The following is a 22702-nucleotide window of genomic DNA, read 5'->3' as shown; positions in this document are numbered from 1 at the left end:
GTTCAAACGTAAGAATATAGAAAATGACAAAAATGAACATCTATATACCCATCACCCAGTCACCATCACTGTCAACTCACAACCAATCTTGTTTTAGCTATAATCTCCTACAACTCCCCTCAGCCCCAGCACCAAAGCATTATATAAATGCCCTTATTTTAATGCTAAAGATAACATATTATATATTTAAAAGATAACTAACGCTAAATTACCCTGGTATAGCAATAAGAAAAGCATTGAATATGGAATCAGATGGCTTAGGTTCTATTAGTTCTACAACTAGCTTTGTGACACTAAATAATTAGTTTTAACATTGTCTTCTTACCTGCAAAATAAGGAAGTTAAGCTAATGAACCCTAAAACTTCTTCCATCTGCAAAACTGCACCATTTTGATAATAAACTATACATTTCATGCCATCCACTAAAAGATTTTAAAATTCAAATACAAGTATTCCCTATTTATACACAGCTTAACAGGATTTAATTTTAAAGTCACCTTTTGAACCTTAGAAAGTCTTGATCCACAGAGCAGTTTTATACAAAGTGGTCAGGTTCTCAAGTTAACCTACAAACTGATTTAAACCATAGCACCCCTGAAGCATAAAAAGTATTAGTATTTCTAACTGTCATGTCTAAAAATGTTTTCAGTGCGAAAATGCATTTGGAGTTCCAATGTAGAATTCAGGACAAACCTCCCAAATGCACTGATTAGTGACTCCTACTTTCTTTGCCACTACCACTACCCACCCTTCCCACAAGGTGGCACTGAGAACAAAGATTATGTAGCTCTAAAGGCACCAATACAGGCTCCTATGGATTGAGGAAAGAGGTCTAGCATGTGGTCACTGAAAAGGAAGGTGCAGGCAGAATAAGGGGCTTCCCATATGTTACTGACACTTCCTGTCTCCACTGGCTCTCCGTCGTACTTGTGTTTTCTCTAAAGGGTCAAAGATTGATGACCCCACAAGGAAAGACATCAAAACTATAGATATTGTCCATTATCAAGTACCCATTATGTTTCAACCTCTCTATATAAAGCACTTTCTGTATTTTACTTAGTTTAATATACACACAAACTTTTGATTTAGGAATTATAACCTCGATTTTATAAATCACACAGAGAGTATGATGATGACTCAGCTAGTAATCAAGTCTAGTCCCCTCTTCCTCTTTAGAATTTGCCTAGCAAAATCTGAACCCTGGATAAACCATCTATCCATATTTTCCATGCCTATACCTGTGCATCTGCATAGCACTGCGGGGGGGAAAAAAAGGGAGGAATCACACAACCAGACTGATATCACTAAAAACTCATTTTTCTTTTCACTACAATATTTTACAACTTTTCTTCTATCTGCAGACCTACCACCTAAATGTTCAAAAGATTAATTAGCTTACCTCAAATTTCATTTAAGGAACTCTCTCGTTTTCTCTCTACCAAATCTTTATAAAGCATCTTCCTCTTTCTTCTTACAAGGAGAAAGTACACCTCTTCCTATCACATGTCCATTCCTTCCTACCTTCTCAAGTATATCCCTCTTTGGATTATTCTATTTGATCTCAGACTTCAGCAATCTCTCCCTCTTCACTAAATCAGCCTAGATTAATATAGGGTTGCTGCATAGTGAAATGTGAATGATGAGCTTAGAGCTGTGTGTAGAGGAGGGTGGGGTGAGGGTGGTTCCATCTCTCATCTTATTAACAAAACAAAATTTAAGTAACTTCCCGATTCTATGTTGCCCTCAAGTTTTCACTCTATTTCTCTGTTTCTCTGCACAGCCAAACTTCTCTGAAACATTACCTATTCATTTTCACCTCCCCCTCCCCTTTAACACAGCAAAACCTACTCAAGTGAATCTACTCTGGTCAAGGTCACCAAGTATATACGGCCAACACTAATGCTCACTTTTGTAATCTTCATCTTACTCATCCTCTCAGTAGTACTGAACACAGTAACTGCATCCTCCTTGAAACACTTTGTCCTATGTTTTGATCCCCTCACTTCACCTTCCATTTTTCCTTACTTTTCTTTGGCCGTTCCTTCTCAGTCTCCTTTGCTTTTCCATTACTTAATTTCTCAATCTTGAAGCTCCTCTGGATGAAGTTCTGGGCCTTCTGCTCATCTCTCTCTAGGTGATCTGGCATTCTCATGCTTAAAATGTACTGACAAGTCCTAAAACTTTATATTTAGTCCAGACCCCTAGGTAGCATCTCTACTTGTCATATACGCATTTCAAACTGAAAATGACTTCAGTTTTAAGCATGTTTATCTCCTTCAAACGTGTTCCTCTCCCAGTCTTTCCCACCTTCACCTTCTCAAAATAGTCTTCCCTGGTTCTCCCATTATTATTAATTACAGCATTAAGGACCTTCCCTTTACAGAACTTCTCATATGTGTAATTTACTTGTTTGATGTCCATAAACTCCCTGGGCTGGTGCCACATCTGTTTTATTCACCACTTTACCTATTGCCTAGCTTAGGACCTGGTACAGAATATGCAAATTATTTGTTCAAGAAATGAAGTGTCAACCAAACATACATAAATTAGAACTGTATATAAATTTATTATTACTGTTATGTTCTTTTAAGTTTTCACTTTCTAAAACTATATCCCAGTTTATATGTCTCATATTTCCTCTAAGTTATCTTAATCTACATTACCTGAGGTGTTCGCTGTAATTCATATAAACTGAGTTCCCATGTTTTGCTTAACGGTTGAGTTCCGTTTGTCTGCACAGCCTGAGACATTGCTAGGAATAAAGAAGAGAGAAAAACAATTTTAGTATCTGAAAGGGAAGTAAATCTCAAAACTAATTTTTAGACATTGTAAATCCTGAGAGTAAAACCAACAGAAATTACACACTGGCTCCTCAAGAATGAAGAAGAAGAAAAGCTCAAGAATCTTTCCATTTATAAATACAAGCTACTTGAGAGCAAGAAGTTATCACTGATCTCTGAATGCCTAACAGCTCGCACACAGAGAATGCTTAATTATTACTGATGTATATAGGAAACTCTCTTCACCCAAAATAAGAAGTATCTTTCTGAAACGGGTAGTCATGGAATTTAGAACTGTCGGGAAAATCTCAGACTCTTCAGCATGGCCATCTAGTCCAACTTTTGCCAAAGATACAAAATCTACTTTAAAGCACTTTAAGCCACAGGTCATTCTGCCTCTACTTTCACAGCTCCACTAATGAAAAATCCCCTTTCTAATAAGTCAGCTTATCTCCTCCTATTGATGAGCCCCAAACTGCTTCCTATTCACCTTACAGCTGTCCTCTGGAGGCAAACTGACTAAGTCGAATAATCTTTCTACACAACAGTCTTTCAAATATTTGGACACTGTTATCATATTCCACCTGATTTTTCTTTACTTCTGGCTAAACGTCCTAGTTCCTCCTACTGCTCACCATGTGACACAATTTCAAGGTCTCCTCACCACTGTGACTTTCCTCTTGTTATGAATGAACAACGTACAGCCAACTTCTCTGCCTGTCTTTGAATAGGGGGACGAGATCTAGTATACATGTAAGGAAGATGGTCTTAGACAACTAACTCCTCTAGAGCAAAGGAAGAGGCTCCAATCATTCAATTATTTAGTAAGCATCTATTATTGGCCAAGCAGAATTGCTCTAGGTCCTTGCCTCAGAATTCATAGCCTATAAAGAAAGAAATGTGTGTAAATAGCTGAACTACAAACTGACAAGATAGTCTAAGCAACCATATGGAAAAAACAATATGGAATTACAGAGAAGGATCAGGAAATTTAAGGAGTCAGGGAAGGCTTAAATGGAGATTAAACAGCCTTAAAAAAAATACTACACTGGGATGGGAGTACAAAAGAAACAGGGTTCCAGGCAAAGTCGAGCAACATGTACGTATGTATGAGTTTGGAAGCCACTGGAAGTTTTAAACAAGAGAGTGACATGATCAAATAGTTTCAAAGAAATTCAAGCAGTAGGTAGAAGACAGAATAGAAAGCAACTAGCAGTAAGAACAATGAGGAGGCTGTTAAAAAACCTTAGTGATATTAACTATCTGAACCAAAGCAGTAAAGCACGGACAGAGAGAAAGAATCAGACAGATCACTACATGATACATACGACACTGGTCTAAGAGGGAAGGGTCAAATAAGATTTTAGGAAAGCAACCATCCTTTACTGAGATAGAACACAGAAGGAAGGTGTGGGTTAGAAGAGAAGTGGAGCTGCTACACACCCTGAGTTCCAGTTATTTAATGGAGCACTGAGGGAGGTAGAGTTGTCCAGTAGATAGTGAGAAAGAAAAATATCACACTTGCTTAAAGACACAACTTGCACAATCACAGTATGGCATATATTCTACACTGGCACATAAACAATGAAGGACATGATCTATTTGTATCCAGGATGCTGAATTTCGCACTTTGGCAGCTACCATTTAAAAATACCTGCTCTTGGACTTCGCTGTTGGCACAATGGTTAAGAATCTGCCTGCCAATGCAGGGGACACGGGTTCGGGCCCTGGTCCGGGAAGATCCTACATGCTGCCGGGCAACTAAGCCCGTGCACCACAACTACTGAGCCTTCACTCTAGAGCCCGGAAGCCACAACTGCTGAGCCCATGCGCCACAACTACTGAAGCCCACGCGCGTAGAGCCCATGTTCCGCAACGAGAAGCCACCGCAATGAGAAGCCCGTGCACCGCAACAAAGACCCAACACAGCCAAAAGTAATTAATTTTTTTAAAAAAACCTGCTCTCAAGAACCCACCCAATGAGCAATTAACTTACTTTGCTTTTGTAAGTAAAAGCACTTCACTGAAATTTAACCTAAATTCTAACCCCCTCTAAAATTCAATATACATTGTCTCTTCAACAAACAGCTACATTTCCACATGAAGTTTCTCCCTTGTACAAGCAAAAATTTGAAATAAACATGTTCAAATTTTTCAAATTTGAGTGAGTCATGGCTTTTGTTTATAATTTTGAGGCTGTCCACTGAGTCTGCCTTGAAGACTCACTCATTTTGCTTATCAGAACTAGTGGACTCCCAAACAAGCAAACATTCCTTGAATCTTCTGTGCTTGAAATATAGTTATCTTTCAGCTCCATCATGATTCCTGATCAGTGTCTCCAACAGTAGCCTGAAATCTGAGCAATTTTTCACAGAGCTCTGGTCACTAATCTAGCTGAGTTTGTTATCCTAGGATTAGTAGTCTGTGGTTCTCTGAGTATCTCCCTGAGTGCGAGAATCACAAATTGAAAGAATTCTGTGACAGAAAACTTCTCCTTCATGAAATACTGTCTCTTCTCTATCATTCAATCTTCAGAGGATCAAATGATGGCACAGGCTCTACTAATTGCTATCTAGTCAAACTGATGGATACAAGAGACCCAACAGACCAGTATCTGCTCTCTGGAGCAAAAAACTTTCTCCTTCATTTCTGTACTCTGGGGCTAAAGGTTAACATTTCTGTACTCTAGGGACTAAATCATGGTCCCTAGCCACCATTCATTCATTCATTCATTCATTTATTTATTTATGGCTGCGTTGGGTCTTCGTTAGTGTGTGCGAGCTTTCTCTAGTTGTGACAAGTGGGGGCTACTCTTCATTGCGGTGCACAGGCTTCTCATTGCGGTGGCTTCTCTTGTCGCGGAGCACGGGCTCTAGGCACGCGGGCTTCAGTAGTTGTGGCACGGGGACTCAGTAGTTGTGGCTCGTGGGCTCTAGAGTGCAGGCTCAGTAGCTGTGGCGCACAGGCTTCATTGCTCCGTGGCATGTGGGATCTTCCCGGACGAGGGCTCGAATCCATGTCCCCTGCATTGACAGGCAATTCTTAACCACTGTGCCACCAGGGAAGCCCCCCTAGCCGCCATTTTATAAGCATCACTTGATCTTATTGTATGTAGTTTGTGTATTGATGTGGGTTTCTCTACATCTAAGACGCAAACTTCTCCTGGCAGAACTCCTGCCCCTATATACACTCTTATTATAATCCTAGTTATTCTGCTTACCAGGCTAGATGGCACAATTTCTCCAAGGATGTTTATAATTACCTTAGCTATTATTGGTAATTTTGGACATGTCAAAGATAATACAACTAAAAGAAGCTCTAGAAAAGAAAGGAAAAAAAGTACCAAATACACAATGGCCAGTGGCCATTTTTGACTGGTATGACTGGTATGCTGAGGCCTCAAAATTAAACCCAAACTTCAAATCACATCCCTTTAAAGTTCTCTAGCAAAGACCAAAGAAAAAAAGCATTCAAATTATCTGAAACCTGCCCTCCTTATGCATCCAACATTATCATGTTTTAGCATCACCACCTTTACCTATATTCCCTCTGTTCCCCTCTACTGCCACCCCTAGAATCCTAAATGAACTATCCTTTCTTCAAGGTCTTCCCCCAAGAAAACAACCAATGACCCATACCCACTTAAGACTACTACAATGGTAGGTAAACCAATGGAAACTAAGTTAAGGTACAGTTTAGGGCTAACAGTCACAATAAAAGACTTTCCAAAACCAAAAGGCAGACAGACTAATGGCTGCTACTGAATTTCATTCTATTAAGAAACTGTCCAGGAATCCCAGGCTTATATTAATGATTCCATTTACTTGTAGCCCCTCAGATGGACAAAAATAGTTGAAAAGTGGCTGGAAAAAAGAAAAAAAAAACTTGCAAAACGTTCAACAGGGACTAGAGAAAGCAAGAAAACCAGGGTGATAAATAAAGCCTTTTCTGGTGCCCTTCCTTTAAAACTTAGACGAAAATTCTAGGCTGCAAACAAGGAATGGACCGATAAATAGGAGACATAAGAAACTGGCTTCAAGGCGTTCAACCTGTATTGTGGGATAGACCCAAGAGGCAATGTAAAAAGAACCTGCCCCCTCTTTTTCTTAATAGGCTAAAATCTAAAATACAGGATTAAAAAAAAAATGGAACAGAAAACTGCAAATTTGGATGATTTCCAACACAGAGCTGAAAGAAAATGTTAGAAGACCTTTAGAGAACTGACAAACTAAAACAAACATATGATCCTTCAGATAAAAAAAAAATCAAAGATCCTTCAGCCTCTAAGTTTTAACGACCTATTCATAAAGATACCAGCAGATACAGCAATCAGAAAAATATCTGGAAGAGGCACTGCTCCCTATTAGCAAATAAAGCATGGGGGGTGTGGGGGGGGTGTGGGGTGTGTGTGTGTGTGTGTGTTGTGTGTGTGTGTGTGTGTGTGTGTGTGTGTGTGTAAAGAACAATGGCCCCAAATCTACCAATGATGCTGCTCTGAAGATGACTCTAGAATTCATTGAATTCAAAGTGAACTACCTTTATTTATTTATTTATTTATTTATTTATTCATTTATTTTTGCGGTATGTGGGCCCCTCACTGTTGTGGCCTCTCCCGCTGCGGAGCACAGGCTCCGGACGCACAGGCCCAGCGGCCATGGCTCACGGGCCCAGCCGCTCCGTGGCATGTGGGATCTTCCCAGACCGGGGCACGAACCCGTTTCCCCTGCATCGGCAGGCAGACTCCCAACCACTGCGCCACCAGAGAAGCCGTGAACTACCTTTAAATACAGCTTCCCTGTAGATACATGTACCACTATTTCTACCATAAATCCTACAATAGCATAATGAATTTATCAGAGAACTAAAACTACTAAGATAGGAGGAATTTCTAAGAATTCTAAATCCTAACTCACGTCTCAACACTGTTACCCTGGAGTCAACTATAAAGAGAACACTCCTTTCATCTGTCTCTAGAAAGCTTCCCCAGCAAATTAATAGGAACTGTCAAATGAAATATTCTCCTAAAAAATATATATATATATATTTTTAAAAGTCTTCTTTCTAGAGATGCTAGTTCTCCTGAACATAGCCAAATTATATCCGATTTGGATATTTGTATTCCTGTGGCAACTAAGATTCAGGAAGTAATTCACAAGTTAGTTGTAGTTCCAGAACTTCCCGGTATCATCATTTGGAAAACTAGGATCTACACGAGTTTTAAAAATTTTCCAGTCTTTCTGTTTGAATCTGTATTACAAGTATTACAATCAATCATATGTTCCCTGGTAGCTAGAATCTTAAATGCTACTGCATGGATGCCATCTTATCAGATAATACAGCAGGTAACCCTAGACCAAAAAAAGGATAGTCTTGCTGATCACCAAAACTGCTATCTCAATTTTTTTTTTTTTTGCGGTACGCAGGCCCTCTCACTGTCGTGGCCTCTCCCGTTGAGGAGCACAGGCTCCGGATGCGCAGGCTCAGCGGCCATGGCTCACGGGCCTAGCCGCTCCGACAAACCCGCGTCCCCTGCATCAGTAGGCGGACCCTCAACCACTGCACCACCAGGGAAGCCCCTGCTATCTCAATTTTTAAGAACATGTGAGCAGTGTAAATCTGAACAATATTTAGTGACCTCTACTGTGACCTGGCCAAGGAGGGTCAAAAGGGGATCTGAGAATGAAAAATTCAATTTTTTGCCTCAAGACACAATCCACATATATAGAGGGAGCTGTAAATTCTATTCTGGCCTAAAGCACATTACCTACATGTATTTAGGAAGCTCAAGTTTCTACTTTTGGCAGTTACTGAAGAGTTAAGCTCTCTAGAATTAGTTCCTCTTTGCTTTAGGTCAATATATGTTTTCATTTAAATTTAACCTAAATTCTACCCTTCCCCCAAATCATATATAACCTTTCCTCTTCTTTGGTTTAGTGAGAAGCTGCATTTCTGTCTGCAGCTCATTTTTGCCCAAGCCAAGAATGTAAAAGACATTTAGCTTCTGTTTTTCGGATGGGAATAAATTGTGATTTTGACGACTGGTATTTGGGAGTCATCTATGTATATAGACAGAGCAACGAAAGAGGAAAGGAACAAGAATGGATGGCCTAGGTAATAATTATAATCTGAAAGGATGGAGAGTAGAGTTGAAGCCAGCAAAGAAGGGAAATTAGGTGTCAGACAAAGTAATCTTAGGGATTCTTTCCAGCAACAGGAATGTGCTTCCCAGCTGACTACTGCCTGAAGATCCCTGCAGCACAACAGAAGATTTAGGTCTACCTGTGGCCCAATACCCACCTAAATTATACTTCTGAATAAAAGATACCCCCAACAAAACAGAAATGTTTCTTGCATAAAGCAGGCACTCAAATTTGTGGAGAGAATGTTAGCATTATAGTTTGGACAAGATAACTTTAGTAGCAGTGACAGAAACAGAAAATAAATCTTGAGGAAAGGTCTAGTCACAGCTAAATTTTGAAAGCTCACAGCTTCAATAACCAAAGGGGAAACAGCAATAGGATATTCAGAATGCTCTTTTAAGGACCACAAATACCTGGCACTCATGCTGACTTTCCACATCTTCGCACATGGTAGATCACGAAGTCCTTTTGTGGAGGCTCAATGCGGGTTCAAAAGCTTTTTCAATACAACACCCTCAAGAAGTGACTACCCATAAAGCAAACAGCAGAGCAGGCAAAAGAGACGAAAACTCCTATGCATTCTACACAAAAAGATTTAGTAAGCTTATCTTTTTTTAAACAAGAAAAAGGTTAGACTTTCATTTCCAGTTCTGCATGTAAGTTACCATTCAGTCCTAACAAGTAAAAAAGCTGAACAGACTGAAAAATCAACTACTCTTCTGGGATCCATAAGCGAGAGGAGGACACAAGGCAAAATCACTGCCTCAAAATTGAAGAGACAGAATACAGGGAATCTCAACATACCTGGGCAGACTGAGGCACTGAAACCGCAGTAGGAAGCAGTGTCAGATAGGAAACTCTTGAACTATAACTGAAAAATGGTTGGAGGAAGCTCAGTGTGGACAAGTCTGAGAGTTAAAAACTCCAGGAGGACCCAGTCACAGGGAGGCCCCCACTATACTGTGAAATTTACCTCCAGCAGCCCAACCAGATTCCCACACTAATTATCAGAGAAAAATCCCCTCATGCTTCCAGCAGAGGGAGGGAAAGGAACCATTTCTAAATATGCCAGAGTATTCTAGTTCTTCGTAACAAGTCCTGCCCTCAGGGAAAATTAGTTAACCAGAACCTAACCTGCTGGGATATTATCAGAACCTAAGTGACCTGGGGAAGGGAAATACCCAACTTCAGTCCATTCTAGTCTTCATGTCCCACCTAAAAGGGGTTAGAAAAAAACTAAGAACCACTAGTGAAGTTCAGAGCCCAGAGGCACAGGCTCTGAGACCAATTATAGGACTACAGAACCCTTGCCCTCCCCCCACACCTCACCACCACATTACTAAAGGCCTTTTTGCAGCAGTTCCTTTTACCCAGTACATCATGTCTGGCTCTAGAAAAAATTACTAGGCATACCAAAAGACAAAAACACAATTTGAGAGACAAAGCAAGCATCAGAACCAGATATGGCAGGGATACTGGAATTATCAGACAAGAAATTTAAAATAACTATGAATAATATGCTAAGGGCTCTAAAGGATAAAGACCACAGAAGAACAGATGGGCAATGTATGCAGAGAGATGGAAATCCTAAGAAAGAACTAAAAAGAAATTAGAGCTCAAAAACTCTGTAACAGCCATAAAGAATGCCTTTGATGGTCTTATTAGTAGCCTGCCTACAGCTAAAGAAAGTATCTCTGAGTCAGAGGATGTACCAACAGAACCCTCAAAAACTGAAAAGCAAAAAGAACAAAGACTGAGAAAAACAGAACAAAATATCCAAGGACTGTGGAATATCTACAAAAGATGTAACATACATGTAATGGGGATACTAGGAAGAGAAGAGAGAAAGGAACAGAAGAAATATTTGAAACAATAATGACTGAGAATTTCCCCAAATTAATGTCAGATAATCAAACCACCAATCCAGGAAGCTCCAAGAATACCCAGCAGAATAAATGCCAAAAAAACCACACCTCAGCATATCATTTTCAAATTACAGATATTCAAAGACAATGAAAAGATCTTGAAGAAACCAGAGGAAAAGATTATATATACTTACTTGAGTAGAAAAAAGGGGTGCAAAGTACAAAGTATTTTCTGTATTTTGAACTTACTTGTATTGCATTAGAGCTGCTTACATGTCTATCCCACTGACTTAAATAATTTGATACATCTTAATATTTTCTCCTACACCTAGAAATGAGCCTACTTTTCAATACAAGTTAAATAAATGAGGGAAGACATTTAGAAAGGAAAAAAATGAACCTTAAATAATACATAAGTGGAAAGAATTTCCTAATGCTGATCTTTTATGATTTAACTAGGAATCTTCAAAGCAGGGTATGCATGTGTACTCCTGAGCTACACAAAAGTCTATAAGGCTTGGATACTTTGAAAGAAATTTAATTTCCAGATTATCAATTTTCCTGAAGTATTTTTACCAAAATTGATCTGCCCTGACATAAGGCATATATATTTGGGTAGGTCCCTCTCCCTGCCCCAATCCTTTCATAAGATTACATATCATTTACTCACTCATTCAAATACTGATTATCCATTGCACCACATGCACTGTACAAGGTGCTAAGAATGATAGTAGTAAACACAAGTATGCACACAAAATCAATTAAAAATTCTGAAGTTCTAAATGAGAGATACAAAAAAGAGCATTGGTTTAGATAATCAAGAAGAGAAAAGGAGCTATTAAAAACAGAAGTTCAAGGAAGGACTTCAAAGGAACAGACATGTCGGAAAGACAGAAGGGTCAGTGTGACAGGTAAGTAAATGGGAAAATACACAAGAAGAGGTTACAGAACTAAATAAAGAAGGGGCCATGATGGTGATCTTCCCAAGAATCAAATGGGGTTAAGCTGAGGGGCAAAAGCCACACTGGAATGGGTTAAAAAGGAAAGCAAAATTGACACTATATGTTCTTTATAAATTAATAAAGTGAAAATACAACCTTATCAAAATGTATGGGATGTGTAATGTCCTTCAGAAATACTTATAACCTTCAATTTTTAAGTAATAAAACCATGGAGAGTGGAAAAAAATATGAACCAAGTATTAGAAATTAGAATATGAACCTAATTAAGTAAAAGGGGAAAATGATCATTATAAAAGCATAGATCAAACAGAAACAACTGCTTTAAAAAAAAAAAAACGGAGGGCTTCCCTGGTGCTGCAGTGGTTGAGAGTCCGCCTGCCGATGCAGGGGACAGGGGTTCGTGCCCCGGTCCTGGAAGATCCCACATGCCATGGAGTGGCTGGGCCTGTGAGCCATGGCCGCTGAGCCTGAGCGTCCGGAGCCTGTGCTCCTTAACGGGAGAGGCCACAACAGTGAGAGGCCCGCGTACGGCAAAAAAATAATAATAATAAAAAATGGACTTGTTCATGAAAGCAAAATTTAGTAACCTGATACAGCTAATCCATAGCTAAATTTCTGACATAATCAAAAGGGAAAAAAAGTTAGAAAATGCACATAGATATAAAACAGGTTTTTAAATTAGATTAGGGAATGCTATATTCATCTTTATACCACTTAAGAAATTCAACTATTTCTAATTAAAAGTCTTAGAAGGTTAGAAATAAATGGAAATATCCTTAACTTGATGAAAATATGCCAGAAGCCCCAAAGTTAAAACTTTTGAAGATGCCTATTAAAAAGTCAGGAGCAAAACACGACTGCCCTACAACATTCTGCTGGAAGCCCTAAATTATGCCACCACAAAAAAAAAAAAAAAGAGAGAGAGAGACACACACACACACACACACACACACACACACACTGGAAGAAGTGACAAAATTATCAGCTGCAGATAATATAGCTACCTGGAACGTCCAGTAGCATCAAATGAAAAACTACTAGACCTAAAAAAAAAAAAAGGCAGTAACATGTTTGGCTTGAGGAGAGAAAACCAGGCAAAAAAGCCACAGGTTTCCTATAAACCAGGAATAACCACTTAGAAATGTACTTTTTAATAGTTCCCATTCACAACCATTCACAAGGGCAACAAAAACTATGAAATATTTAGGAGTAAATTTCAAAGAATATTGACCAGACAAAACTTTACAACTTAACTGAAGGCCATTAAAGAAGACCTAAATCAGATAAACATATATATCCAATGTAAGGCAATCCCAATCAAAATATCAATAGACAAAGTGATTCTAAGGTTCACTTAGAAGACGCACAAGAACACCCAGGATATTTTTTTTTTAATAAATGTATTTATTTATTTATTTGGCTGTGTTGGGTCTTCATTTCTGTGTGAGGGCTTTCTCTAGTTGCGGCGAGCGGGGGCCACTCTTCATCGCCGGTGCGCTGGCCTCTCACTGTCGTGGCCTCTCTTGTTGCGGAGCACGCGCAGGCTCAGTAGCTGTGGCTCACAGGCCCAGTTGCTCCGTGGCATGTGGGATCTTCCCAGATCAGGGCCCGAACCCGTGTCCCCTGCATTGGCAGGCAGACTCTCAACCACTGCACCACCAGGGAAGCCCCCCACCCAGGATATTTTAAAAGAGAAAAATAATCAGTGAGGCTTACCTTACATCAAACATTAAAGCCTAATAAAAAGCAACACTATGGTCTGAAGAAAAGACGAATGAATTAATGCACAAAGATGAATGAAATAATGCACAAAACAGAGGGTTCAAAAGCATGTGAATTTATGTAATTTAGGATACTTTAAATCAGAGGGATAACAAAAAGTTTTAAGTTTTTTGAATTAAATCAGATGTACCTACAAAAATAAATGAATAAAAAAATTCTAGAAGGATTAAACATTTTAAAAATACTATACGAAAGAGCTAGAAGAGGGTAGAATGTCTTCATATGATTGGGATTAGGAAGGCAGCCTAAGCAAGACGCAATACCCAGAAGGCTTTAAAAATAGTTCACATTTCACCTCATAAAAGTTTTAAACTTATATACAAAAAACAACAAAAGATATAAGCACAGTTAAAAGATAAAAAATTGACAGAGAGAAAATATTTGCAACATACATAATAAACAAAGGCCAAAATCCATAATACACAACAAATCTTCCCCCAGGTCAATTTAAAAGACAACTCAATATAGGAAAAATGATAAATGGGTAATAATTAACAGAGGAATACAAGTGGCCAACAGAACTACATTGTGCTTAACTTCACTACAAATCACTAAATTGCAAATCAAGACAATGTTATCAACAAATGCTCTATTTTTTGTCTGCAATACTGACAAAAATTAAGATGACTGATAATACTGGGTGTTAAAAGGGTGTGCAGAAACAGGAATTCTCAAATCATTGGAAGTGTACAGTGGCATGGTTTTGGGGACAGAGCAATTTGGCATTTCAGGCATAACTGCGGTTTTTGGCATTAAGAATGTACTCTTTGAAATGGAAACTGGTTGAATCAAACTATACACGACTGTTACAGAAATCCCTATGGAAATGCATTCCCTACTTTTCAGTTTATTACCTTTCATCAACATACAATTAACTTACTGGCTGATGTAATTTTATCCACATTCTTTATAAGTCTAATAGTAGACACATCAGCTTTTAGAACTTTAGTACATGTATTTTAACACACAAAGGTAACCTTAAACTATAAAATAATCCCATTCATTTATCCTTCAAAAAATTTAATAAAATTAACTTGTGAATCAAAAGTCAGTATCTGAAAAATAGCTGCCAATGGAAGAATACACCAAAATAACTCTCTGCTCTTTGGCCAAATCAAAAAATAAGACTCACTGTACGGTACTGGTTGAACCGTCACCACTCAGAGCAGCCTATATCTGTCAAAATTTTTAATGCACCGAAGTTTTGACCTCATAATGGTTCTCTTAGGAAATCTACCTGACAAAAATTCTCATACAGGTATTCAATAAATATATATACATGAAGAGTCATCACAGCATTGTAATAGCAAAAAATCATGTACATATATATTTATCAATGGGAATATGGTCAATTAGAATATACCCATAGTACAAAACACTATGTAGCTATACACACTGACATGGGATTCAACATATGTATACATCATACATTAAGTTAAAAAAAAAAAGCAAGTTGTAGAGCAAAATGTATAATGTGATTGACCTCTTTTAAGCAATTAAAAAGGAAATCCAAATACCTAAATATGTTTGTAATTTTGAATTCCGTTGACTGTGTTTTAGCCACATTTGCCATCTTTATCAATCTTGGCAAACGCACTCTAATTTTAGAATCTTTTCAGTAGCCCATCCTTCTACCTGCAACAGAATGCTCTCTTCCCCCACAATATTCCCACAGCTAGCTCCTTCATGCATTCTAACAAAATTCTAACTTTGTCATTCTCTCAAGTCTTCTCTTGTTTGTTTGTTTTTCACCATTACACTTTAATAGCCTCTAAGCTCCTTGAAAGCAGGGTAGTTACCTATCTTATTCACCACAATATTCTCAGTACCTTGCAATGTGCCTAGCATATAATAGTTAGTAAGTATTTGCTGAACAACTCAACAATGGTGATGACGACATAAAGAAAGGAGCTCAAATTAGGCAACCTTAACATTTCATATTTTCATGACTAAAAAAAAAGTCAATTCAAATTAACATGAGAAAAGATAAAACAAAAAGGAAGATTCATCAGTTGGTCTATTTTCTACGTGCAGAGAAAATAGTTCTATGTTTCTGCATGGTGAGGGCTTTCTGAGCAAAGAAATCTGTCCTTCAAAGGACAGGCTTTGAAAACTTATAGATAAGAGATTCACCTCTCTAGGATATGTGGTTATATTTCAGGGTGGGACAGCTGTGAGACTAGAGAGACATTCCAGGGGTTGTAAATTCTGAGACTTGTCTAATTTTCCCCCCAGAAACATTCACTTAATAGTCCAAAGATTAAGAATCTAGGATCCTCCCCTTCCGTAACCAAGGAAAATTTGTTTATATTTGGGAGCAAATGTCTCTCTCCTTCTCTCAGAAGGAGAGGTGGGCAACTTGTATACAAGCGCCTAGAGTCAAATTTTTGGGATTTATCACCTACCAAACGAACATCCCACTCTCACTGCATCACTCTAGGAGTGAAGAACTGGGGCAAAAGGGAACTGATGTGGTTACTACTGTAAAATCTATCCTGGCCCCCGAAATGTTGTCTACTTTCAGGATAATATGAACAAATATAGATATCAAAATTTTATCATTCTAACAGAATTTGGTTGGTAAAACATATCCTGTAATTCAGGCTTTAGGAAGAGTGACAAATTTTTTAAAATGAATATACAAATTATTTTGTCATTAATCCCCAACTTAGAAACTAAAATTTCCACTTTAAGTTTTTCCATTAAAAATATATCATACTTAAGTTACATGTCTAAACTATTGGAAAATTTGTATTTGTATACTAATTCAATTACATTATGGATTAGTCTTTTGAAGACTCATCTAGGGACTTAGACACTAATCATAACATCGTCTCACATGAATATTCTCTTAATAGTACCTAGCAAAGTAATGTAAAGGCTCCCCAAAGTGCCATTTTTATCCCACCTCTCATCTATAATCCTCAAATTGGCTGAGGGGAGTATTAAAAAAATGTGGTCTAGTCTATAGACGTTAGATGTGGCAAATAGCAGGTTTCACATGAAAAAACTAAGGACGATACTAATACAGATTCCATTCAACTCTTTGAGACCTCCAAGACCCTCAAATTCCTTGACTGGGCCATGCATTTGCTCCGAAGATCATTCTCCGGCTCCCCTAGAAGGAAAAACAGATCCACCAAACCATAAATTCTTCAGTCATAAAGTCAGAGAACTTCATATTTTAGGGATATCCTTGTTATAGTACAATAAATGAGACAACTAGAAAGCAGAGTGTTTTTTGGAACTGGATCAACCTGAGTTTGCATGTTAATGCTGGCTGTTACTGGTTATAGATCCACAAGAAAATTTCTCAGTCTCTCAAGGCTCTTTTTTTTTTTAATCTGCAAAATGACAAAACTTTTCAGTGTCATTGGTAAAGCTGAATGAGATGTTCATATAAAATGTCTGGCATTTTATAAATGATAACCCATAAAACTGAAAAGATATAATTTCCTTTATTTCAATAAATAGGAATTATTATTTCTCAGGCCCCCCCAATATGTAAAAGACTAGGGGAAAAAATGACTTAGCCACCCCCTAACTTATTAAAAATAAAAATTTTTACATAAAACCCCTTTCGAAAATAATAATTTTATTATTTTAGAAAGGAACTCAAGAATGCTTGATCATGTGCCTCATGTGATTAAAAAAAAAAATCAATCAACAGGCTTATTTGTTTCCAAGACTACTTATTTAAGGCCTTTTCTATAACAAACAGAAGTTGCCAGAAAGGGCAGATATCTTTGTCAGTTGTTTACTGCTAGTCACCTGTATGTAACTGAATACTAAGAGCAGTTCTTGGAAGCTTAAGGGAAAAAAGAAGTATTAGATAGAGATATTTCTAGCTCAAATCCCATTAGAAACTTATGGATTCTTTATAAAAGGGGCACTAGGTGACATAAAGAAGGGCATCTTGAACCACAGCTTTGAAGAACATTTAGAGGCATTCAAATGGATGTTTCTTGAATTATCCTTCTCTTTCCCCAAACACATATATAATCTTTGAGAAGATTAATATAGGCCAGGTACACTGCTGTCTGATCATTAAGGATACAGGGCTAAAGAGTAGAGAATCTATACGGTCTTTACACTTTGGTCAGACTCCTAATAAACCAACGTGTCAAGTCTCAAAGACTCCCTGACACATGCTGGGTCATAAAAAACTCATAACTCCATTCTCAATAAGAGCCTCAAGTGTACATTTTCTGTAGTACAGGTGAAAGAAGAATTCTTATCAAACAGCAGATACACAGGCAAAAGGGCTGACACTGTGTTGTAAAATTTTAGGACTCTAAATTGTACTCTTACCAGAGTGTAGCTATTGAAAGTAGCCACCAGGGAGATTCCAGAATGAATAAAAACACTCTTCCCCAAAAAAGAGTTTTAAATGTACCTTATTTTGATCTAAAACCTCAAAGTTCTGCGCCTAAAAATGTTTACCAGCTGTTTTAATCATAAAAATTACCTGGTCTATTCAGAGTATTTGAAATAGAACTAGAGTCTAACGTGCTTGACTATAAATATACCCCCCCCAAAAAGAACAAAGAGTTAACAAAGAGTTAAGGTATATGAAGTTATTTAGAAATGTCCATTCATACTTTGAAGAAAGACTGATGTATTAGTCTCCAACAACTGCTGAAATAAATTACCACAGGTTTTGTGGTTTAAAACAACAGAAAATTCTCTCGCTCAGTCCTGGAGGCCAAAAATCCTAAATCAATATCACTGGGCCAAAATCAAGGTGCTGGCAGGGCTGTGCATCCTCCAGAGATTTTATGGGAGAATCTGTTCCTTTTCTCTTCCAGATTGGAGTAACTGCTGGCATTCCTTGACCTGTGGCCACAACACGCCAATCTTTGCCTCTGTGGTCACATTGCCTCCTCCTCTCCTGCATGTAAACTCTCTCTGCCTCTCAATTACAAGGACAAATGTAATAACAGTTAGACCTCACCCAGATAATCCAGGGTAATCTCTTTATATCAAAATTTTTAACTTAATGACATCTGCAAAGACCCCCACCCCCACCCCCCAAATAAAGTAACATCACAGATTCCCGGGATTCGGATGTGGATATCTTTGGAGGGTCCATTTTTCAGCCTACCACAACTGCCAAAAGTAAAAGTAACTATATAACTAACTCCTCACAGCCAATACTTCTGTCTTTATCCTGTATATGATTTGTTTCCTTAATTTGTTTTTTAAACTGTGAACCATATATCAGAAAATACAATCACTTTTAAATTACTTAGATTATCCCATTTTCCTATAAAGCATTTTTCTTCATTTGTTTGAGATTTATTTCTCTACTATGAAACAAAAACTATGAAACTCTTTTTTTGTGACAAGAAATTTATTTTTCTTCCATAGTTATTGCCATCTCTGAACATAAAGTAAATAAAGGTCACATCAAATTAACTCTCCCAACCTTTAGCATTTTTCTTTTCCTCTTGCATTACATTATATACAACATGTGAATGAGCAAACGATTTGTTCCTTAATTAAAACACTGCTTGCTCACAGGATACAGGTGTTAGAGTTTAGAAATTTATTCAAGACTAGGCAAACCAGGGCGCAGTAATTCTGAGTAAGCAATCCAACTGCCATCATAACACTGCCTGCAATAGGCATCACCTCATAAAAGCCACTCACAGCAGTTTAATCTAAAGCTACAGCTGTAAGACAGACACTAATTTCTGTAAGCTTCTAAATACACAAAGAAAGTGTTCTTTATTGGAAAAGTTGTCATTGTAATAAACATCTGGAATAAAAAGCTAAATTACTTTTGGTAACCCAACAGCTTTATTTTAAAAGGTAATATAATCACTTCCTAATTGGATTATATCTTTCCACGCTGTGGAACACAAAGCAGGAACCTTTCAAAGGTGATTTACCATATCTTCATTATCCAGTCTTAATTAAGTTTCTGAGTACTATTGGTAACAGACTTAATGTTTTCTGGTCTCTATATAAAATTAAGTTACAGTTACAGGAAAAATAAATGTTTTAAGATTTTTTTAAAGCATTTAAAATGCAGATCTAGATAATTTAGTGTGATCTGTGCCCTCCTATAATACTTCTCATCACTATCTCATCTCCTCAAACACTACTCCTTCACTTTCCCCACCCCCACATATACTTTCTTAATGGCTCGATTCAGTCTCTCCCCAAGACTTCAGAAAGCACCTATCAAGGGCTATTAATAGCCAACACCAGTTATATCAGCAGCAGCCTGGTTTTCCTTCTGTCCTTCTGCCTACCCACAGGAGACGCTAGCAGACCCATAATGAAAAACAGTTGAGTTCAAAAGTTTAGGAAACATTTGAGAGCTACCACAGCACATGATGGAAATGAGACCCTCCATGAGTTTACTGGCTAGTGGGCCCTGAACATATTTTCAACACAGTCTGATAAATGTTACAAGAGCACAAAGAAACCTAGAGAAAGACATTCCTCCTTGGAGGAGGAGAGTTGACAGTTAAGTGGAAGTTAACCAACTGAGGAAAGGAAAGCAGTCTTGAAGGACCAACATAAAGCAAAGGCACAACTCAGCATGGTGTTCGTGAAACTCCAAGTAGTTCACCATTAAATTGGTGATAAGAGGGAGAAAGGGAGTGGCACAGAGTGAGGCTGAAGAATTAAACTGTGGGTGAGATCAGGGAGGCTCAATATGTCATGCAAAGGTGTCAGGAGAAATTCACAGTGCAGTGATAAGATCAGATTTGCATTTAGGCCAAAAAGACCAACTCTGGCAACAGTGGAGGATGAGGGAGGCAAGAATACTAGTTAAAGGCTAGTATCCAAATAAGAAATGCCTAGAATGGGGCTGGTAATGAGAATGACTTAGGAGGGACAGAGCTGAAAAATACTGAGAAGATAAAATACATGGGATATAGGAAATAAGAAAAGAAGAGAGTAGAGCCACAAGCTTGTGGGTTTTTTAAGATGTTGATGCTAAGAAAGTGAGATAACAAAACAGGAAATGGTATTTTCACCACTTCTACTCAACGTATTTTTGGAAGTTCTAGCCAGATCAATTAGGCAAGAAAAAGAAATAAAGGCATCCAAATTAGAAAGGAAGTAAAAGTATCTGTTAACAGATGCCATGATCTTATATGTAGAAAACCCTAAAGATTCCACCAAAAAATGTTCAAAACTGAACTGATCAATGAATTCAACAGTTGCAGAGGGGGGAAAAAAAATCAACACAAAAATCAGCTGACCTTCCATATACTAACAATGAACAGTCTGAAAAGGAAATCAATAAAACAATTCCATTTACAAAAGCATCAAAAAGAATAATACTTAGGAATAAATTTAACCAAGGAGAAAAAAGATTTGTACACTGAAAATTACAAAACATTGCTAAAAGAAATTAAAAACATAAATAAATGGTAAGACATCCCATCCCTTGTTCATAGATCAGAAGACTTTATATTGTCAAGGTGACAATACTACTCAAAGCAATCTACAGATTCAGTACAATCCCTAACAAAAACTCAACAATATTTTTTGCAGAAAAATTCACTCTAAAATTCATATAGAATCTCAATGGACCCCAAATAGCCAAAATAATCTTGAAAAAGAACAAGTTGGAGGACTCATACTTCCTAATTTCAAAACTTGCTACAAAGCTACAATATTCAAAATAATTTGGTACTGGCATAAAGGCAGACATACAAACCAACCAATGGAATCGAATAGAAATCCCAGAAGTAAATCCTCATGTATTATGGTCAATTACATTGACAAGTGTGCCAAGATCATTCAATGGGGAAAGATCAGTCTTGTCAACAAAAGTTACTGGAAAAAAATGGCTATCTACCCGCAAAAGAATGAAGTTAGACCCCTACCTTATCCCACAAAAAAAAATTAACTCAAAATGGATCAAAGATCTAAATGTAAGAGCTAAAACTATAAATCTCTTAGAAGAAAACACAGGGGAAATTCTTCATGACACTGAATTCGGCAATGAGTTTTTGGATATGACACAAAAAGCATAGGCAACAAAAGTAAAAACTGATAAATAGGACTCTATTAAAATTTAAAACTTTTGCACATCAAAGAACACTATCCTCCTGTTACTGGTAGTTCTGAGTGTTAGATTCCCCCCCCCTACCCCTGCCCAATGAAGTCAAAAAGTACCTAAATACATGACTGGAAAAATAGAGGACAGAAATCAGGTACTGGCAGTTTTTCCATTTTCATTTGTGTGTGAATTTTTAATATAAATAAGGGGACATAAAGCATTAATGCAAGTCAAAATGTCTCAGCAGTTCAACTTTATAACAATTATAAATAAACCTGTTAAATTTTTCTGGACAATGCCAGCATTTGGATTTTTTTAAAACGAGTAAATTTCTTACTGACTGCAACTAAATGGTGTTTGTAGCATTTTTATCATATAGTAGATTCCATCCATTCACTATGCTTTTCTGAATTGTCCTATATGCAAGTACATGTTTTTAATGTTGTCTGTCTTCTGTGCTGTTCCTGTAAGTTTGCTATTAAAATACATTAAACTATTAAATAAATAAAACATTATACTAAGTAAAATAAGCCAAACACAAAGGAATGAAGATTGTGATTCCACTTATATGAAGTACCTAGAATAGTCAAATTCATAGAAAGTAGAATAGTGGTTACTAGGGGCTGGGGGCGGGGGTGGATTGGTAATGAGTAGTTACAGTGTGGGATGATGAAAAAGTTCTGGAAATAAATAGTAGTAATAGTTACATTAACAGTGTTAATGTACTTAATGCTACTTAATACTATGCTTAATAATGATTAAAATTTTACATAGTATATATTTTACAGCAATAAAAAAATATTTTAAATGTTTTTTAAACAGGAAATGGTATGCATCTTCTAGGAAGGGATGAGAAGCTGAATTCAGTTCTGCATTTGTTGCACATAAGGTACATGCAAGGTTATTCAGAAGAATAAACCCATCTGAAGCAAGAAAGGTTCTGGTGGGAAATTTCAGCTTATATTAGCCAAAACTATAAGAGAAAGGAACATGCAGTTTAAAAAGAAAAAGTGGAGTAAGAGTCAAAGGAAATTCTGGGCTTGTTAACTGAACTCACAGGTGTAGGAACAGAAGTAGTTAAAATTATCCCACCATATATCAATCTTTAAGGATTATCTGCAGCTGGTTCGAAAACAACTCGTCA

General features: G+C 37.5%; 1 protein-coding gene across 3 annotated transcripts in view; it reads right to left on the bottom strand.

Annotated features, from left to right (window-relative positions):
- RNF2 (ring finger protein 2) overlaps nt 1-22702 on the bottom strand; it is a 56349-nt gene that overhangs the window by 11718 nt on the left and 21929 nt on the right. For all 3 annotated transcript variants that reach the window (XM_081216200.1, XM_081216201.1, XM_081216202.1), the window contains exon 2: nt 2664-2752. In XM_081216200.1, coding sequence (XP_081072326.1) covers nt 2664-2750 — 87 coding nt within the window. In that variant the 5' untranslated portion in view covers nt 2751-2752. The remainder of the gene's footprint in view (nt 1-2663; nt 2753-22702) is intronic.

Source organism: Mesoplodon bidens, assembly GCF_964165515.1.
Source record: "Mesoplodon bidens genome assembly, chromosome: 2".
Lineage (NCBI taxonomy): Eukaryota > Metazoa > Chordata > Mammalia > Artiodactyla > Ziphiidae > Mesoplodon > Mesoplodon bidens.
The sequence above is the reverse complement of the archived record's forward strand: the minus strand, read 5'-3'. Positions and strand labels throughout refer to the sequence as shown.